General features: G+C 29.4%; 1 protein-coding gene and 1 non-coding gene across 2 annotated transcripts; both read right to left on the minus strand.

Moving 5' to 3' along the window:
* Positions 1-378: 378 nt before the first annotated feature.
* LOC142240059 (antigen 5 like allergen Cul n 1-like) lies at positions 379-7,292 on the minus strand. Its single transcript, XM_075311779.1, has 3 exons — positions 7,170-7,292; positions 5,974-6,368; positions 379-652 (listed from the first exon to the last, which is right to left on the minus strand). The coding sequence occupies exons 1-3, from the start codon at positions 7,290-7,292 to the stop codon at positions 400-402; spliced, it is 771 nt and encodes a 256-aa protein (XP_075167894.1). The 3' UTR covers positions 379-399.
* LOC142242173 (U6 spliceosomal RNA) lies at positions 5,750-5,854 on the minus strand. Its single transcript, XR_012724026.1, has one exon. It is a non-coding gene; the product is annotated as a U6 spliceosomal RNA (small nuclear RNA).
* Positions 7,293-20,826: the final 13,534 nt, after the last annotated feature.

Consider the following 20,826-nt stretch of genomic DNA (forward strand, 5'->3'; position numbering starts at 1 on the left):
TAATTTGGTTAAAAAAAAGCAAACAGAAACAACAACGGAAGTAAATCAATTCTCATTGCAAGATGAAATAAGGTTTACATCAAAGCACTTGACAACAATATATATTTAATGTATATTTCACCACTCCGGTTATTTACTTACATCATTTAACCCAAATTTCAAAATCAAACAAAGGAGATACATTTTAAATAATTTCTTTCCCCATATTTATATGAGTATATTTTATTTTAATTATATTTTTGTTTATAAAATTGGAGGTGTGATCAATTGATTTGTTTTTTTTTTGTTTAATAAATATTAATTAATACAACAATACAGTAACAACAACATTCATGTTTAACATGAAAAACAAAGCCACCTGTTATCGGTTACACCAGTGACCAAGTCAGCATTCAGTTCTCAATAATTTGGATTATAAGATTCTCGCGTTGAACACAAAGCAGGGTATTTGCGATTTGTTCCAGTTTGACAACCGGAACCTGGTTTTCCGGATTCATAAACAGCAATATCGTAGGCATAAATACTGGCATAATCACAGGCCAAATTGTAAATATATAGATGCGAGTATTCACGATGGGTATAGCGTATCATGGAACAGCCCACATGGGTATTGCGATCCAAAACGAATTCAGCAAAATGACCATATTTTTCACTGCAATGAGAAAGTGATACAAAAATGAGAAACGATTGATTTATTAGCTTAACAAGTATATACGGCCGTAAGTTCGGCCAGGCCGAATCTTATGTACCCTCCACCATGGATTGCGTAGAAACTTCTACGAAAGACTGTCATACACAATCGAATTACTTGGGTTGTGGTATCTTAAAACTTCTTAACATCGTTTTCTAAATTGTGAGTTAGTCCATACGTGGTATATATTAGACAAAAAAGTTATGTATAGTTAAGTATACAAATCATTACGAATCGATATGGACTTTTGCACGGTACGTAAAGAGCCAGAATTGAAATATGGGGGTCGCTTATATGGGGGCTATATACAATTATGAACTTGATATGGACCAAGTTTTGTGTGATTGGGGAACGATTTATCTGAGGGCTATATAAATCGACCTAGTTAGGCATGGTTGTTAACGGCCATATACTAGCACAATGTACCATATTTCAACTGACTCGGATGAAATTTGCTCCTCCAAGAGGCTTCAAAACCAAATCTCGGAATCGGTTTATATGGGGGCTATATATGATTATATACTGATATGGCATGATTGTTAAATATCATATACTACCACCACGTACCAAATTTCAACCAGATCGGATGAATTTTGCTTCTCCAAAAGACACCGGAGGTCAAATCTGGGGATCGGTTTATATGGGGCTACATATAATTATCGACCGATATGGACCAATTACTGCATGGTTGCTAGAGACCATATACTAACACCACGTACCAAATGTCAACCAAATCGGATGAATTTTGCTCATCCATGAGGCTCCAGTGGTCAAATCTGGGGATCGGTTTATATGGAGGCTATATATAATTATGGACCGATGTGGACTAATTTTCGCATGGTTGTTAGAGATCATATGCTGACACCATGTACCAAATTTCAGCAGGATCGGATGAAATTTGCTTCTCTTAGAGGCTCCGCAAGCCAAATCGGGGGATCGGTTTATATGGGGGCTATATATAATTATGGATCGATGTGGACCAATTTTCGCATGGTTGTTAGAGATCATATGCTGACACCATGTACCAAATTTCAGCCGGATCGGACGAAATTTGCTTCTCTTAGAGGCTACGCAAGCCAAATCGGGGGATCGGTTTATATGGGGGCTATATATAATTATGGACCGATGTGAACCAATTTGTGCATGTTTGTTAGAGACCATATACTAACACCATGTACCAAATTTCAGCCGGATCGGATGAAATTTGCTTCTCTTATGGCCCATTTGCAATACCATCCGACCTACATCAATAACAACTACTTGTGCCAAATTTCAAGTCGATAGCTTGTTTCGTTCGGAAGTTAGCGTTATTTCAACAGACGGACGGACGGAGGACATGCTCGGATCGACTCAGAAGTTCACCACGACCCAGAATATATATACTTTATGGGGTCTTAGAGCAATATTTCGATGTGTTACAAACGGAATGACAAAGTTAATATACCCCCATCCTATGGTGGAGGGTATAAAAAGGTGAATATAATTTATATTTAAAAAATCCAATTATTTGTAATTAAAAATATGAATTAGAGTATCGAGAAAAGTTTTATTTATTTGTTTCACAGAATTAAAAGAGGTTCTGAACCAGGAATGATAAATACTATAGCATTATTGAAATTGTACGGAATCAACTTCGATTCGAAAAAATACTTTTTTTAAACCAAAAGGTTCTATTTTCATTTTGGTGAATGTCTTTTCCTTTTTGTTTATCAAAAGTGATCTGCCAGGATAAAATGATAAACAGGCCTACATGCCATATAGATTGTCATGATTTTAATGTGGTTCTTCCTGAAATAATACTGTAATTCATAAATTGCTCAAAACAGACAATGCGATCTCGAATATAACGTGTGAAAACAACCTAAAATTGGAATGAGTTGTTGTTTGAGTTTTTCCATTGCAATGTGTCAAAACAACACTTTGGACCAAATTTCATCAAAATCGGTAAATAAATGCGACCGGAATCCTGCGAACACCAAATACATGGACGGACGGACACCAAGGGCTAGATCGACTCAGGAGGTAATTCTGCGTCGATTGGTATATATTTTATGGAGTCTAAAATCAATATTTCTGGTAAGCACCTTTTTGGCAGATCAAAGTTATTATACCCTTACCACTATGTGGCTTAGGGTAAAAAAATTGCAAAAGAGGGTTAAAAATTTATAAATTTCAAAATCCTTTAAATTACTTTTATTAATTTTTATTAACTGTTATGAATTTTTGTCACAAAAATGTGTCAAATTACCCATAGTACATTGTACCAAAAACTTGGCAATATCAAATTTCATGAAGGTTGGAACAAAAATCTTATCGCTATCTTGTACACGTCAAGACATGAGTGACTCGGTTGGTGATTCTCACATCCAGCAATAGGATCGGCCTCATTCGAATTTAGACGTATTTCTTACCGTTATATTTTAAATTCTCTGCATACACACAAAAAAAATTTTTTCTGATTCAATCACGAAATTAATTTTTTAATTGAAATGGCTTCAATCACAGAAATGATAATATCAATTAATAAAATAATTTATAGTCAATTAAAAAATTAATTGATTCAATTATGATATTAATTGATACTATAAATTTGTGTGATTGATTTTTATTTCAATTAGAAAATTTGTTGATTCAATTAAATTTTTAATTGAATATATTTTAAAACTCAATTAAGATTTTAATTGGAAAATTTTTCCTGAAATTTTTTTCTGTGTAGACAATCATCCTTCAAAGGCTTTAGTCGTCCAAACATAAAATTTTCTAATTGATTTGCGAGAGATGTTATAATTGTCTGTGAGTATAAACTGATTTGGATTGGTGTTCATATTTTAATTTATGAACTTAATGAAGGTCGAAAAAGGTACCAAATATGTCGCGGAGGTACCACGTACTTTTTATGCTCACACAGTATCAAAAACGGTACAAAAATTTTATCAACCCTGTTCTAAATGCATCAACCGCTTCTTCAGAACAGTTGGCTGATACCACGGTTGCCACAATTGGTATAAGTCTACCAAAAATGGTAGATTTTTTATTGCCTCCAAATAAGAAGTATTTTATAAATTTTATAGAAATAAAATTTTTGCGAAAATTTTCTATAGAAATAAAATGTTGACAAAAGTTTCTATTGAAATAAAATTGTGAGAAAAATTTCTATAGAAATAAAATTTTGAAAAAAAAAATTGTAGAACTATCATTTTAACAAAATTTTCTATAGAAATAATATCTTGACAAAATTTTCTGAAAAAAAATAGACAAAATTTTCTACAGAAATTAAATTTTGACAACATTTCTATAGAAATAAAATTTTGACAAAATTTTCTATAGAAATAAAATTTTGACAAAATTTTCTATAGAACTAAAATTTTGACAAAATTTTCTATAGAAATAAAATTTTGACAAAAGTTTCTGAACAAAATTAGACAAAATTTTCTATAGAAATTAAATTTTGAAAAAATTTTCTATAGAAATAAAATTTTGACAAAATTTTCTATAGAAATAAAATGTTGACAAAATTTTCTATAGAAATAAAATTTTGACAAAATTTTCTATAGAAATAAAATTTTGACAAAATTTTTTATAGAAATAAAATTTTGATAAAAATTTCTATAGAAATAAAATTTTGAAAAAATTTTCTATAGAAATAAAATTTTGACAAAATTTTCTATAGAAATAAAATTTTGAAAAAATTTTCTAAGGAAATAAAATTTTGCAAAATAAGATTTTTTGTTTGGTAGTTTTGTTGATAAAATTTTCTCCAAATTTGGGTAGATTAATTTTGGCTCGAGTGTCAACCGTGACTGATACACGATTCACAACCTATGACTATGTCATATACGTGTTTCCAAGCACCATGATTGTATTTTTGGAACATTTCTTTCGACCAATCGACACGTGGTTTTTCTTGAACGATTGACAAATTGTGTGGGATCCAACGCGAACAATTTTTTTGATGGTCAAATGTTCCTGCAATATTGAATTATGCTGGTCCTAGTAATGCCTAGAATTGTCTCAATATTACGATAAGTCAGTTTACAATCTTGCAGTTGGCACACAGCATCACTGGTTTCCGCAACAACAAGACGACCTTCACGAAATTCGTCTTGCAGTGATCTACGAAGCTAATATTTCGGCCGCGAACAATGGACCGCAGAGTCACTTTTGTGGCGTGTAGTGGCTTTATATGTCGGTATATATGGGGGCTATATCAAAACATGGACCGATATAGCCCATCTTCGAACTTGATCTGCCTGCAAACAAAAGACGAATCTGTGCCAAATTTCAGGACGAAACATGAACCGATAGGCACCATTTTCGGCACACTCATTTGTTTTACTGAAGTACCTCTAGATTTCCAATCTCACTCAAATCGGATAGAAAATACGGTTTTTAAAAATCCAAGACCCCAAATCGGGTAGTCGGTTTATATGGGGGTTATATCAAAACCTGGACCGATATAGATCATCTTCGAACTTGACCTGTCTGCAAACAAAAGACGAATCTGTGCCAAATTTCAGGACGATAGCTTCATTATTGAAGACTATAGCGTGATTACAACAGACAGAGAGACAGACCGACGGACAGGGTTATATCGTCTTAGAATTTCTCCCTGATCAAGAATATATATACTTTATATAGTCGGAAATCGATATTTCGATGTGTTACAAACGGAATGACAAACTTATTATACCCCCATCACCATTCTATGGTGGTGGGTATAAAAATATTCAATTAAAAATTTAATTGATTCAACAAACTTTTTAATTGAAACAAAAATCAATCACATAAAATTAATGGTATCAATTAATTTTTTAATTGACTATCAATTATTTTTTTTTAATTGATACTATAATTTCTGTGATTGAAGACATTTCAATTAAACATTAATTGGATCAACTAATTTCGTGATTGAAAACAAAAAATAGTTTTTTGTGTGTCTTCTATGCGAAACAAAATTCGCATTCGTATTCCAAGGATATCAAATCTTTAACCTTAGGTTAAAGTGGCAGCCCGATTAAGATTCAGGCTCACTTAGACTATTCAGTCCATCGTGATAAAAAAAATGTGGAACGCTTCACGATTTTGCGTGTCATCCTTGCGCAGGGCCATGCTACTCTTCTCTGTATCGTTCCAATTTTAGTATATGTTCTGCCGAAGCAAGACAATATTTTTTTTCAATGTATTTAGCAATTTGATATATGCACATGGATCCATTTTTCACCATATCTTGAATCCAACGCTATAACTATGAATATCATCTTTTCACCACTAAATATACTTACAAGTCTCCAACAACTTTAAAGCTTGTTATATAACTGCTGTCGATCAATGAATGCTCACGATACCACAACCATATATCCTTCAAAAGGATTTCTGTGATATTTTGAAATTCATGTTTGGGATATGCAATGCCAACTAAATTTTGTCCGATATTACGGAAACGATAGCTATTACGACAATGATCATGATCCACAACACAGGTGCGAGCATTCAATTCAGCCAAATAGGCTAATTCATCATCCCATTGGAGAGTGGCCATACGAGCAGCGGGATAATAGCCAGGCAAATGTCCAGCAGCAATGAAATTTCGACGATTGTTGTGCTCATGCAAAAGTAATTTTCGATATGGTTTCAAATCAATCATTTGTACATCAGGTTCACAGTTTTCATGGAATTCCTGAAAAAAAAAACAAATAAATAAAAAAATTCAAAAAAAAAAATTCTTTCAATAGCTTCATAATCAATCAATTTCTCCATCTTTCATGTCCAATAAACTCGTATTAAAATTGTAAAAAAATGAGTTTAGCTTTAAAAAATTAAAAAAAAAAACGTTTCTTTAATTCAATCTTTTGGATTCTTCCTACTCTTATGAAGATTTCAGACATAGTTCTCCCTTCTCTATTCCAGCAAAAAAAGCGTCGCCAAAAAGCAATGAAGATGTTTTTTTCGGATCCGGATGTGGTGAAAAATTGAAGCAGAAGCGAAGAATTTAACATGGACTTGTCATAGGACGGAAGTCCTCCATTTCAACAGCCCGTGCACTGAATTTGCATCACTTTATTAGGTGTGATCCGAATTTAATTTTTTGGATGTAATTTAAAAAAATTCGGTGATATTTTGTCAAATAAATATTTTTTTATATTTTTTAATGGATTCTAACGCTTGTCTGAAACGTTTGACCTCAAATATGTTCAAACATTTTTCAGATTGGATTTAGCATTTTTTCGATAAAATTTAAATAATTTGTATCATTTTATGAATTCTTAAACTGATTTTACCCAATTTGAAACATAAAAAAAAAAAATTAAAAATTACCCATTAAAAATATGAAAAAAGCAAATTATAAAAAATTGAATTAAAAGAACTTCCTGTGTTGTTAAAATAAACAACATCATTGGGAGCACATCTTATGGAAGTGCTTTTAAAGTTGTGCCTTTGGAAGAACTTCCAAATTTTTTTGCTGGGATGTAATACTTACCCCATTATTCCCACAAGCTATGTGTTCATCTCCGTTTGGACATAGTTCAGGATCACACCAGTCAAGTTTAGAGCAATTGATGCCTATCAAACAAATGAACAGAATTAAGCCTTGTTTATACATCTAATTGGAAGTTTTCAAAAATAATGGCTTATTTTCACAATTAAAAAAAAAACGGAAAGATTGCAGGTGCGATTTTTCCGAAATTCAAGCTTTAAATGTGGCCTTGTTATGGCTTCAACAGTTCTTTTCGCAATACAATTTTCTCTCACCTTAACCCTGATTTTTATATAACGCATCCGTATGTTATTTGGTATTTTTAGGAAATAATTGCATTTTCTTTTAAAAGTGAGTAAACAACCAGAGCATTATGTAATTCGAAACCCAATTTAATCTTAAAAAAAAAACACACAAACACACAAACAAGAGTTAATCGAAATAATGAAACATGGGACTTCCTCGCTAAAGTGTGACAGGCGTGTGGGTTTGCTTTTATTTTAATGTGAATTTCATTTCAATTATCAATGAACGATTTTTAAAACAGTAGCATTAAATTTATTTTTTAATAATATATTCAACGAATATGTGTCAATAATGGTTTATTTACTTGCAGATCGGTAATTCGAAATTTCTTTAGAGTCGATAAAAGAAATGATATTGACCTTGGCAATATTTTTAGATGATGTTCTGCAAATTATTTGGGTTAAAGAAATTTGTGATTTTTGAAAAGTGCCAGTGATGAAAATGAGTATAAACGTGGTCGTATTGTCAGATTCGTTATACAAGTAAATTAATGAAATCAGTTTTTAAACCAAGATAGGCGAAGTTTGTGGTCGTGCTACAAAAAGGCAACAATATACACTGAAAAAAAGCTTGCCCGGTTCCAAAGATTTTGTCTTTACTTTAACAATTTTGGTATTGATTCCGAGCCAAGGAAGCATAGAATTCAAGTAAGGATACTTTTAAGACACAATTCTTTTTTTATACCCACCACCATAGAATGGTGACGGGAGTATAATAAGTTTGTCATTCCGTTAGTAACACATTGAAATATCGATTTCCGACTATATAAAGTATATATATTCTTGATCAGGGAGAAATTCTAAGACGATATAACGATGTCCGTCTGTCCTTCTGTCTGTCTGTCTGTTGTAATCACGCTACAGTCTTCAATAATGAAGCAATCGTGCTGAAATTTTGCACAAACTCGTCTTTTGTCTGCAGGCAAGTCAAGTTCGAAGATGGGCTATATCGGCCCAGGTTTTGATATAGTCACCATATAAACCGACCTCCCGATTTGGGGTCTTGGGCTTATAGAAGTCGTAGTTTTTATCCAATTTGCGTGAAATTTGAAATCTAGAGGTATTTTATGACGATAAAGAGGTGTGCCAAAAATGGTGAGTATCGGTACATGTTTTGGTATAGCCCCCATATAGACCGATCTCCCGATTTTACTTCTTGGGCTTATAGAAACCCCAGTTTTTATTCAATTTACCTGAAATTGGAAATCTAAAGGTATTGTAGGACCCCAAATACGTGTGCCAAAAATGGTGAGTATCGGTCCATGTTTTGGTATAGCCCCATATAGACCGATCTCCCGATTTTACTTCTTGGGCTTATAGAAACCGCAGTTTTTATTCAATTTACCTGAAATTGGAAATCTAGAGGTATTGTAGGACCACAAATACGTGTGCCAAAAATTGTGGGTATCAGTCCATATTTTGGTATAGCCCCCATATAGACCGATCTCCCGATTTTATTTCTTGGGCTTATAGAAACCACAGTTTTTATTCAATGCACCTGAAATTGGAAATCTAGAGGTATTGTAGGACAACAATTATGTGTGCCAAAAATTGTGAGTATCGGTCCATATTTTGGTATAGCCCCCATATAGACCGATCTCCCGATTTTACTCTTGGGCTTATAGAAACCGCAGTTTTTATTCAATTTACCTGAAATTGGAAATCTAGAGGTATTGTAGGACCACAAATACGTGCGCCAAAAATTGGGAGTATCGGTCCATATTTTGGTATAGCCCCCATATAGACCGATCTCCCGATTTTACTCTTGGGCTTATAGAAACCGTAGTTTTTATCCAATTTGTCTGAAATTGGAAATTTAGAGGTATTGTAGGACCACAAATACGTGCGCCAAAAATTGTGAGTATCGGTCCATGTTTTGGTATGGTCCCCATATAAAACGACCTCCTGATTTGGGGTCTTGGGTTTATAGAAACCGTAGTTTTTATCCAATTTGTCTGAAATTGGAAATCTAGAGGTATTTTAGGACCATAAAGAGGTGTGCCGGAAATGGTGAGTATCGGTCCATATTTTCGTATAGCCTCCATATAGACCGATTTCCCGATTTTACTTCTTGGGCTTCTAGAATCCAAAGTTTTTATCCTATTTGCCTGAAATTGGAAATCTACAGGTATTTTCGGGTCATAAAGAGGTGTGCCGAAAACGGTGAGTATCGGTCCATATTTTAGTATAGCCCCCATAAGAACGATCTCCCGATTTAACTCTTTGGGTTTCTAGAAACCGTAGTTTTTATCTGATTTGCCTGAAATTGTAAATATTCTGGTATTTTAGGCTCACAAAAACGTGTATCGGATTAAGTTTTTATCGGTCCATTTGGTAATGCCTCCATATAGACCGACTTCTTGAGGGTGTAGAAGGCGCACTGATCATGAAAATTGCTTGAAACTCAATGTAAAATTTCCAGATTTTACTTCTACATATTTAAGATTTCAAATCAAGCCGTTTTTTTATAATTTTCTTGCACACTTACAAGAGATGTTAATGATTCCTCTAAAACTCAAACAAAAATGGTTCTTATAAATCCAGAATCTGATATAGTCCTCATAGGTGAAATCTTTAAATTTATCTTCGGGAAGTTTCCTCAAGTCCTCAAGCCCTCCTGAAATTTCAAAGGAAACCCTAATATTTGGTTCATGGTGGTGGGTATTTAAGATTCGACCCGGCCGAACTTAGTGCTGTAAAGGGTGATACGGTCAAAATTTGGTCAATATAAACTTGACGTATTTCTTTCAATTTTGCATTTAAAAAACCTGAACACCCCTAATTTTGAAGGTATGTGTGTGTAGAATGTTGCGCCTATTTTGATTTTGGAATTCACTCTTCAGTTGTCACAATGCCGTCCAAGCAAGAAGAGCAGCGTATCAAAATTTTGCTCGCGCATCGCGAAAATCCGAGCTACTCGCACGCAAAGCTGGCAAAATCGCTAAAAGTTGCCAAATCAACCGTTACAAATGTAATTAAAGTGTTTGGAGAACGTTTGTCGACAGCCAGGAAGTCTGGATCGGGGGGAAATCGAAAACCGGAAGCCGCTGAGACGACAAAGAGAGTTGCCGGTAGTTTCAAGCGAAACCCTAACCTCTCTCTCCGAGATGCCGCAAATAGGCTGGGTGTATCGTCTACAACCGTGCATCGAGCCAAAAAACGAGAAGGTAGTGACTCCAAAATCGCGATGATAAACAAAATACGACGGCCAAAGCCCGATCCCGGAGGCTGTACACGACGATGCTGACGAAGTTTGACTGCGTGGTAATGGACGACGAAACCTACGTCAAAGCCGACTACAAGCAGCTTCCGGGACAGTTTTATACGGCTAAAAGAAGGGGAAAGGTAGCAGATATTTTCAAGCACATAAAACTGTCAAAGTTCGCAAAGAAATATCTGGTTTGGCAAGCCATCTGTACCTGTGGCTTGAAAAGCAGCATTTTCATGGCTTCCGGGACTGTCAACCAAGAAATTTACGTGAAAGAGTGTTTGAATAAACGTCTGCTGCCTTTCCTGAAGAAACACGGTTGTTCCGTACTGTTTTGGCCGGATTTGGCAACGTGCAGGTGGTTCCCAAGGGCAAGAACCCTCCCAACATGCCAGAGCTCCGCCCAGTTGAGAAATACTGGGCTATTGTCAAGCGGAACATATAGAAGGCCAAAAAACTGCTAAGGACGAGCAGCAGTTCAAGGCAAACTGGCTTTCTGCGGCGAAGAAGGTGGACAAGGTGGCTGTACAAAATCTGATGGCAGGTGTCAAGCGTGAGGCCCGGCAATTGGGATTTGGAAAAGCGAAATTGTAACTGAATATTTTCCCTGAATTTTATACTAATTGAACTTGGAAAAGAAATTTAATTTGATTTTTTAAATTAACGATGTCACCGATTTACACGCGTTTTCCCTTGAAATTTTGTCCGTATCACCCTTTATATACTTGATTCTAGGAAGCAAATTTAAATCTTTCGCTTTTCCAGCTTTTTTTTCTTCAAAGTCCTTTAAAAACAAGTTAACGACAACTTTATTTTCCAAATTCAGACTCGACTTCCCGTAAAAATAATGCTATATGTCAAGTAAAAAACGTCTTTAAAGTAAAGTGTTGAAAGACATGTCCTATTTTTGAACGATTTTTTGCGTTGGTGTCAAGAAGCATTTTTTCTGAATTAATAAAGTCAAGTTGACCATAGCTCAAAAAATTTTTCTTTCATGTTATGATATCCATTTTTAAGTCAAACCGCTTAATTATAAGGTCAACACTGCTTATTTGAAAAGTGTATCGACTTTTGGACAAGGAATAAAACTTTATATTGGAGAAATGCGTCTTCAACGCTAAGCAAAATTTGCATTCGTATTTTAAGGACATGAAATCTTTGGCCTCATGACAATATTTTTTTCAGTGTACGATCAATCAAAGAAAAAGCAATAATTGTGTTGATCTGGAAACGTGAATAATGAGAGTAGAAGTTGCGAACCGACAGTTATTGCATTCTGTTACCTGAGTGTCTGGGCGTGGAATCTCAAGGAAATTGTTTCAAGCTAATGTCTTAACATCCACCGCCTTCTCTTAAGGATTTTGATATTGATTGGTACCTCACTCTGTGTCCATTAAGTTGGCAATGTACACACAAAAAAAGTTTACTTTGATCCAAAAATTTTGACCATCCTTTAAGAATTTTGGTATTGATTCCGAGCCAAAGGTGCGGCTTCTTTAAAATAAAGAAATTTTTTAGCGACCTATCTGTCTTTAAATCTAGAACCAACAAAATTAAAATTAGGATACAGATGTCATTTATCGTATTTTTATTTTCTTATCGCGGTTTATTAATACCCCAGTAAAAAGGCACAACTTCAAAAGCACTTCCAAAAATGTCCTCCCAAAGAAGTTCTTTTTTTAGGTGCACAGGAGCCACCGTGGTGCAATGGTTAGCATGTCCGCCTTGCAAACACAAGGTCGTGGGTTCGATTCCTGCTTCGACCGAACACCAAAAGGTTTCTCAGTAATGCTGGTGACATTTCTGAGGGTTTCAAAGCTTCTCTAAGTGGTTTCACTGTAATGTGGAACGCCGTTCGGACTCGGCTATAAAAAGGAGGTCCCTTGTCATTGAGCTTAACATGGAATCGGGCAGCATTCAGTGATAAGAGAGAAGTTCACCAATGTGGTATCACAATGGACTGAATAGTCTAAGTGAGCCTGATACATCGGGCTGCCACCTAACCTAAACCTAACCTACTGTCGTTGTCTTAAAGAAATTCTAAATTTTCGTATAGCAACCAAGAATTAATTAATTTTATTATGGTGATGCACTCCAAGTTTTCAGGTGAATGATTCGATGATTTATTTCGAATTAATCTTCCGTGAAATCACAGTCGACTTCCTTTAATCGCTCTGAATTGTGCAACTCAACACCTCAAACCAGTTCCAAGTGTGAAAATAAAATATATTTGTTTGTTTTGTGTGTTTTAGCAGAAATTAATCGATTTTAAATGATTTTATTTTTTTTTTTAAGTGAACATATGAGGATCCCAAAAAATTTTGGATTACATAAATCGTTTTTTGATGATGTCAATTGCAGATTTGCGTTTAAATTAATATCTGCTATTAATTGGAAGTTATGAATTTTGTCGTTTTTGATTTCATATAGTCTACTTTAAGTTGCATATAGTAAAAAGTACAATTTTTGTATGGGGAAATTAATGTCATATTTTGAAATGCCCATCCCCCATCTTAGGTCAGTGTTGGGTATTTTTCCCCACATTGAGGATATTTTGTGGGGAATGGGGACGAAAGTTCTGATTTGGAAGTTTGGGGATTTGGTGGGGAATTTCCATAAATTTGGGGATTTTTATGGAGATTTTTTCGAGAAATGGATTAAATCTTTTTCAACAAAATTTTATTTCTATAGAAAATTTTGTCAAAATTTTATTTCTATAGAATATTTTTCAAAATTTTATTCCTATAGAAAATTTTTTAAAAATTTTACTTCTATAGAAAATTTTGTCAAAATGTTACTTCTACAGAAAATTTTGTCAAAATTTTATTTCTATAGAAAATTTTGTTCCTATAGTAAATTTTGTCAAAATTTTGTTTCTATAGAAAATTTTATTTTATTTCTATTGAAAAATTTCTCAAAATTTTATTTCTGTAGAATATTTGGTCAAAATTTTATTTCTATAGAAAATTTTGTCAAAATTTTATTTCTGTAGAAAATTTTGTTAAAATTTTATTTCAACAGAAAATTTGTTAAAATTTTATTTCTATAAGGAAAATTTTGTCAAAATTTTATGTCCATATAGAAAATTTTATTTCTATTGGAAATTTTGTCAAAATTTTATTTCTATAGAAAATTTTGTTAAAATTTTATTTTTTATAAAATTTTTCCAAAACTTTATTTCTATGGAAAATTTTGTCAAAATTTTAGTTCTATAGAATATTTTGCCAAAATTTTATTTCTGTAGAATATTTTGTCAAAATTTTATTTCTATATAGAGAATTTTGTCAAAATTGTATTTCTATAGAAAATTTTGTTCCTATAGAAAATTTTGTCAAAATTTTATTTCTATAGAAGACTTTATTTTATTTTTTTTTGAAAAATTTGCTATAGAAAATTTTGTCAAAATTTTATTTCTATAGAAAATTTTGTTAAAATTTTATTTCAACAGAAAATTTGTTAAAATTGTATTTCTATGTGGAAAATTTTGTCAAAGTTTTACTTCTATTGAAAATTTTGTCAAAATTTTATTTCTATAGAAAAATTTGTTAAAATTTTATTTCTATATAAAATTTTTCCAAAACTTTATTTCAATGGAAAATTTTGTCAAAATTTTATTTCTATGGAAAATTTTGTCAAAATTTTATTTCTATAGAAAATTTTGTTAAAATTTTATTTCAACAGAAAATTTGTTAAAATTGTATTTCTATGTGGAAAATTTTGTCAAAATTTTATTTCTATTGAAAATTTTGTCAAAATTTTATTTCTATAGAAAAATTTGTTAAAATTTTATTTCTATATAAAATTTTTATAAAACTTTATTTCAATGGAAAATTTTGTCAAAATTTTATTTCTATGGAAAATTTTGTCAAAATTTTAGTTCTATAGAATATTTTGTCAAAATTTTATTTCAAGAGAAAATTTTGTCTAAATTTTATTTCTATAGAAAATTTTGTCAACATTTTATTTCTATATTGAAAATTTTGTCAAAATATAGAAAATTTTGTCAAAATGTTATTTCTATAGAAAATTTTGTTCCTATGGCGAATTTTGTCAAAATTTTATTCCTATAGATAATTTTATTTTATTTCTATTGAAAAATTTGTCAAAATTTTATTTCTATAGAAAATTTTGTTAAAATTTTATTTCAACAGAAAATTTGTTAAAATTTTATTTCAACAGAAAATTTTGTCAAAATTTTATTGCTATAGAAAATTTTGTCAAAATTTTATTTCTATAGAAAATTTTGTTAAAATTTTATTTCAACAGAAAATTTGTTAAAATTGTATTTCTATGTGGAAAATTTTGTCAAAGTTTTATTTCTATTGAAAATTTTGTCAAAATTTTATTTCTATAGAAAAATTTGTTAAAATTTTATTTCTATATAAAATTTTTCCAAAACTTTATTTCAATGGAAAATTTTGTCAAAATTTTATTTCTATGGAAAATTTTGTCAAAATTTTATTTCTATAGAAAATTTTGTTAAAATTTTATTTCAACAGAAAATTTGTTAAAATTGTATTTCTATGTGGAAAATTTTGTCAAAGTTTTATTTCTATTGAAAATTTTGTCAAAATTTTATTTCTATAGAAAAATTTGTTAAAATTTTATTTCTATATAAAATTTTTCCAAAACTTTATTTCAAGGGAAAATTTTGTCAAAATTTTATTTCTATGGAAAATTTTGTCAAAATTTTAGTTCTGTAGAATATTTTGTCAAAATTTTATTTCGAGAGAAAATTTTGTCTAAATTTTATTTCTATAGAAAATTTTGTCAACATTTTATTTCTATATCGAAAATTTTGTCAAATTTTATTTCTATATGAAAATTTTGTCAACATTTTATTTCTATAGAAAATTTTGTCAAAATTTTATTTCTATATAGAAAATTTTGTCTAAATTCTATTTCTGTATGGAAAATTTTGTCTAAATTTTATTAATATGTAGAAAATTTTGCCAAAATTTTATTTCTATAGAAAATTTTGTCAAAATTTTATTTCTATATAAAAAATTTGGTCAAAATTTTACTTCTATAGAAAATTTTGTCAAAATTTTATTTATATATAGAAACTTTTTTTCAAAAAATTATTTCTATATAGAAACTTTTTTCAAAAATTTATTTCTATATAGAAACTTTTTTTTTCAAAATTTTATGTCTATAGAAAATTTTGTCAAAATTTTATTTCTATATAGACCATTTTCTCAATTTTTGTTGGTATATAGAACATTTTGTTAGAAGTTTATTTCTATAGAAAATTTATGAAGTACCTCTTTGGAAATCTACCAAAACATCAACAATTCTACCGATCTACCAAACAATAAAAAATCTATCATTTCTGGTAGTATTCTACTAACTTTGGCAACATATCTACCACCCAAATTGACTATTTGAATATTTAGAAGTAAAATTTCGTTTATAAATACAAGGTGACCGAACTGCCATTTGCATATCTCCAGCATTTGGAAGGCGATCACAAGTCCATTGGTGTTGTGGTTCGAAATCTTGATCTGATTGCAGTTTGCTCGATTTGATAAAATTTTAATTTTTAAATTATTACTATTTTTTTCATAAAAACTTGTCAAAAATGTATTGGGGTTCTTTGTGAGGAATTAAAGTTTAAATTGGGGATTTTTGGGTATGAAAACATCTTAATAATACTGGCAACACCGATCCTAATTGCTGAGTAATTGTGAACAGCATCCAAACGATTTTGCTGCTCGATATACTGTAAAAAACAAGAATGGAATAAGTGATAGAGTATTGCTTTTTTTCTGAAGAATCCTAAGAAACTCCCTTTTCAACATGAAGTTTTCCCGATTTGTTTTTAGTCTGAGTCAGGCTGGTAATTCTGAACAAATTTGTACTTAGCACCAATGATGGGCTGAAACGTGATATTCATTATTAAAATTTTACAGTATTAATTTTGATTTTAATAACTTTTCATCATTTATTGACAATTAAATTCACAATTTAAACTTTCATATAAAAGCTAATCCTACAGTTTATTTCACAAAAACTCAATTTGAAATGATTTGTTTGTAAAATATTAAATCGATTGTAACAACATTTTAATCGATTTTCACAATCACAATATGCCAAAAATTGTGTTCATTTTAATCCCTATAAAGATTTTAATTAAACTTGTTTTCATGTCTTTCATATTCTTTAACATTTTTTTAATGGCAAATTTCAATTCATAAATTTATTCAAATCAATGGAACAATAGTCAGCAACCATACTGAAGAAACGTGAGTAAGAGATGAACGTGGCTTTATAATAGCAAAAAAACAAAAAATTGAAAATAAATGACAAACCCACAACTGCCACCATTGAAACAAAAGACAGGCTTTTGATAACAAGAACAAAACTGGAGCTTGACAATTTGATAATTGAAACAAATCAATTGTTAATGATTATTATAAGCGTAAAGAAAAGACATAAATTTATTGGCTAATCTCACCACAAATGTTGCTATAGAAAGTTTGATGGATCAAACCGGAAACCGGAAATTGAAACCAGACTATGCTACTAGGTGAAACTGTGTGTATTGGTGTATTTCATAACCAGGTTAGAGAGAGAGAGAGGTAGGAATATCCAAAGTGAGAGATTTAGTAATCTCTCATTGAAAATTTCATAGAGAATGGCCAGTGATAATGGGCTTTCTAATAAGAAATGCTACTTTGGTATTCACAGAGTTTATTTTATAATGAAAATCAATAAATGCCAAAAATAAATCGCAAAGTGGCTGTCTAATTTTCTCTATAGCCTCGTGAATTCTATTTTTCCTTCTCGTTTTGCTGTATATAAACAAAGGTATTCATGAAGAAATAAATGTTAGTTTGCTAATCCAGATTATAACAGATACTTCAAAAAAAGTGAACCCTATACTTCACTAAAGCCAATTTAACTCTATTTTTATTTATGGAATTATTATGTTTTGAGAACGTTTCCTTGACTTCAATAATTTTTTGCGTAAGTTGCTTAAATGATCAAGACCAAGGGAAAATTATATACAAATGAAGCATAAAGATTTACTAAATTCGTGTCTCCAACAAAATATTTCAGAATTTCTTAAATTTTGTAAATGTTACTAATAGTGCACCCATCTTGAACTTCGTATGGCACTAAAAACATTTTTGCAATTTTTAACACCAATTTTTTCCTTCAAACTAAGAAATTTTCTTTAACAAGTGAAAACATTTAATTATGTTTAATAAATTTTCTTGAATTTGTAAAAAAATATTTACTTATTTTTGTGAAATCGGCGTGACTTCGGCATTTATTATACAGCTTAGTTATAATTTCAAAAACTTAAACAAACTTTTCCAAAATAAACCAAATTTTCCCTCCTAGTGGGTTCATGTTTTTTTTTCAGTAAATATTTTCTTAATTTCAAAAAAACTTTAAATTGCATATGCAAAGTCCACGAAATAAGTATTATTTTGTATCTTTAATCCTAATATTCAATATCTCAGTTAAATTCGACATTAATTCTTTATAGCAATGTCTTTCGTTTTTTAAAGGAACTTTGCTTTACGACATATGTCATTCGTGTCCTGAGTTTAAAGAAAACAAAATTTTCTATAGAAATAAAATTTTGACAAAATTTTCTATAGTAATAAACTGTTGACAATATTTTCTATAAAAATATAATTTTGTTAAAATTTTCTATAGAAATAAAATTTTGACAAAATTTTCCATAGAAATAAAATTTTGATAAAATTTTCTATAGAAATAAAATTTTGAGAACATTTTTTTGAAATAAAATTTTGACAAAATTTTCTATAGAAATAAAATTTTGAGAAAATTTCTATTGAAATAAAATTTTGATAAAATTTTCTAAGGAAGGAACATTTTGACAAAATTTTCTATAGAAATAAAATTTTGACAAAATTTTCTATAGAAATAAAATTTTGACAACATTTTCTATAGAAATAAAACGTTGACAAAATTTTCTATGGAAATAAAATTTTGAGAACGTTATCTATTGAAATAAAATGTTGACAAAATATTCTATAAAAAAACACAATTTTGTTCAATTTTGTATAGAAATAAAATTTTGAAAAAATTTCTATTTTCTATAGAAATAAAATTTTGACAAAATTTTCTATAGAAATAAAATTTTTACAAAGTGTCTATTGAGATAAAATTTTGATAAAATTTGCTATAGAAGTAACATTTTGACAAAATTTTCTATAGAAATAAAATTTGGACAAAATTTTCCAATAAAATTGTAAAAAAATTTTCTATAGAAATAAAATTTTGACAAAATTTTTTATAGAAATAAAATTTTGCAAAAATTTTCTATAGAAATAAAATGTTGACAAAATTTTCTATAGAAATAAAATTTTGCAAAATTTTTCTATAGAAATAAAATGTTGACAAAATTTTCTATAGAAATAAAATTTTGACAAAATTTTCTATAGAAATAAAATTTTGACAAAATTTTCTATAGAAACAAAATTTTGACAAAATTTCCCTAGAAACAAAATGTTGACAAAAGTTTCTATAGAAGTAAAATTTTGACAAAATTTTCTATAGAAATAAATTTTTGACAAAGTTTTCCATATAAATAACATTTTGACAAAATTGTCTACGGAAATAAAATTTTGACAAAATTTTCTATAGAAATGAAATTTTGCAAAAATGTTCTAAAGAAATAAATTTTTGCAAAAATGTTCTATAGAAATAAAATTTTGACAAAATTTTCTATAGAAATAAAATTTTGACAAAATTTTCCTAGAAACAAAATGTTGACAAAAATTTCTATAGAAATAAAATGTTGACAAAATTTTCTATAGAAATAAAATTTTGACAAAATTTTCTATAGAAATAAAATTTTGACAAAATTTTCTATAGAAATAAAATTTTGACAAAATTTCCTATAGAAATAAAATTTTGACAAAATTTTCTATACAAATAAAATTTCGACAAAATTTTCTATAGAAATAAAATTTTGACAAAATTTTCTATAGAACAAAAATTTGACAATTTTCTATAGAAATAAAATTTGGACAAATTTTTCTATAGAAATAAAATTTGGACAAAATTTTCTATAGAAATAAAATTTGGACAAAATTTTCTATAGAAATAAAATTAGGACAAAATTTTCTATAGAAATAAAATTTGGACAAAATTTTCTATAGAAATAAAATTTTGACAAAATTTTCTATAGAAATAAAATTTTGACAAAATTTTCCATATAAACAACATTTTGACAAAATTGTCTACGGAAATAAAATTTTGACAAAATTTTCTATAGAAATAAATTTTTGACAAAATTTTCTATAGAAATGAAATTTTGCAAAAATGCTCTATAGAAATAAATTTTTCCAAAAATGTTCTATAGAAATAAAATATTGCAAAAATTTTCTATAGAAATAAAATGTTGACAAAATTTTTTATAGAAAATTTTGACAAAATTTTTTATAGAAATAAAATTTTGACAAAAGTTTCTATAGATACAAAATTTTGACAAAATTTTCTATAGAAATAAAATTTTGGCAAAATTTGCTATAGAACTACAATTTTTACAAAATTTTCTATAGAAATAAAATGTTGACAAAATTTTCTATGGAAATAAAATTTTGACAAAATTTTCTTAGAAACAAAATGTTGACAACATTTTCTATAGAAGTAAAATGTTGACAAATTTTTCTATAGAAATAAAATTTTGACAAAATGTTCTATAAATAAAATTTTGACAAAATTTTCTATAGAAATAAAATGTTTTCTATGAAAAAAAATTTTTTTTGAGAACATTTTCAATAGAAAGAAAATGTTGACAAAATTTTCTATAAAAATACAATTTTGTTGAAATTTTGTATAGAAATAATTTTGACAACTTTTTCTATAGAAATAAAATTTTGACAACATTTTCTGTAGAAATAAAATTTTGAGAAAATTTTCCATAGAAATAAAATTTTACCAAAGTTTTCTATAGAAATATTTTTTTTATTGTGAATAAAAATTTAATTATATCATCCAACTTTTTCATTGGAAATAGTGGTGATTCAAAATGATAGCTCTTATTGAAAATCCCCTTATGAAATTTGTTTGCGATACTCAGGATTTACAAAAACTTAACTACTTTTTGGTAGTTACCTACCTTTTTAAGCAATTTTCTATAGATAAATATTTTGCTGTCATA

Source organism: Haematobia irritans, chromosome 5 (assembly GCF_050003625.1).
Source record: "Haematobia irritans isolate KBUSLIRL chromosome 5, ASM5000362v1, whole genome shotgun sequence".
NCBI classification, from domain to species: domain Eukaryota; kingdom Metazoa; phylum Arthropoda; class Insecta; order Diptera; family Muscidae; genus Haematobia; species Haematobia irritans.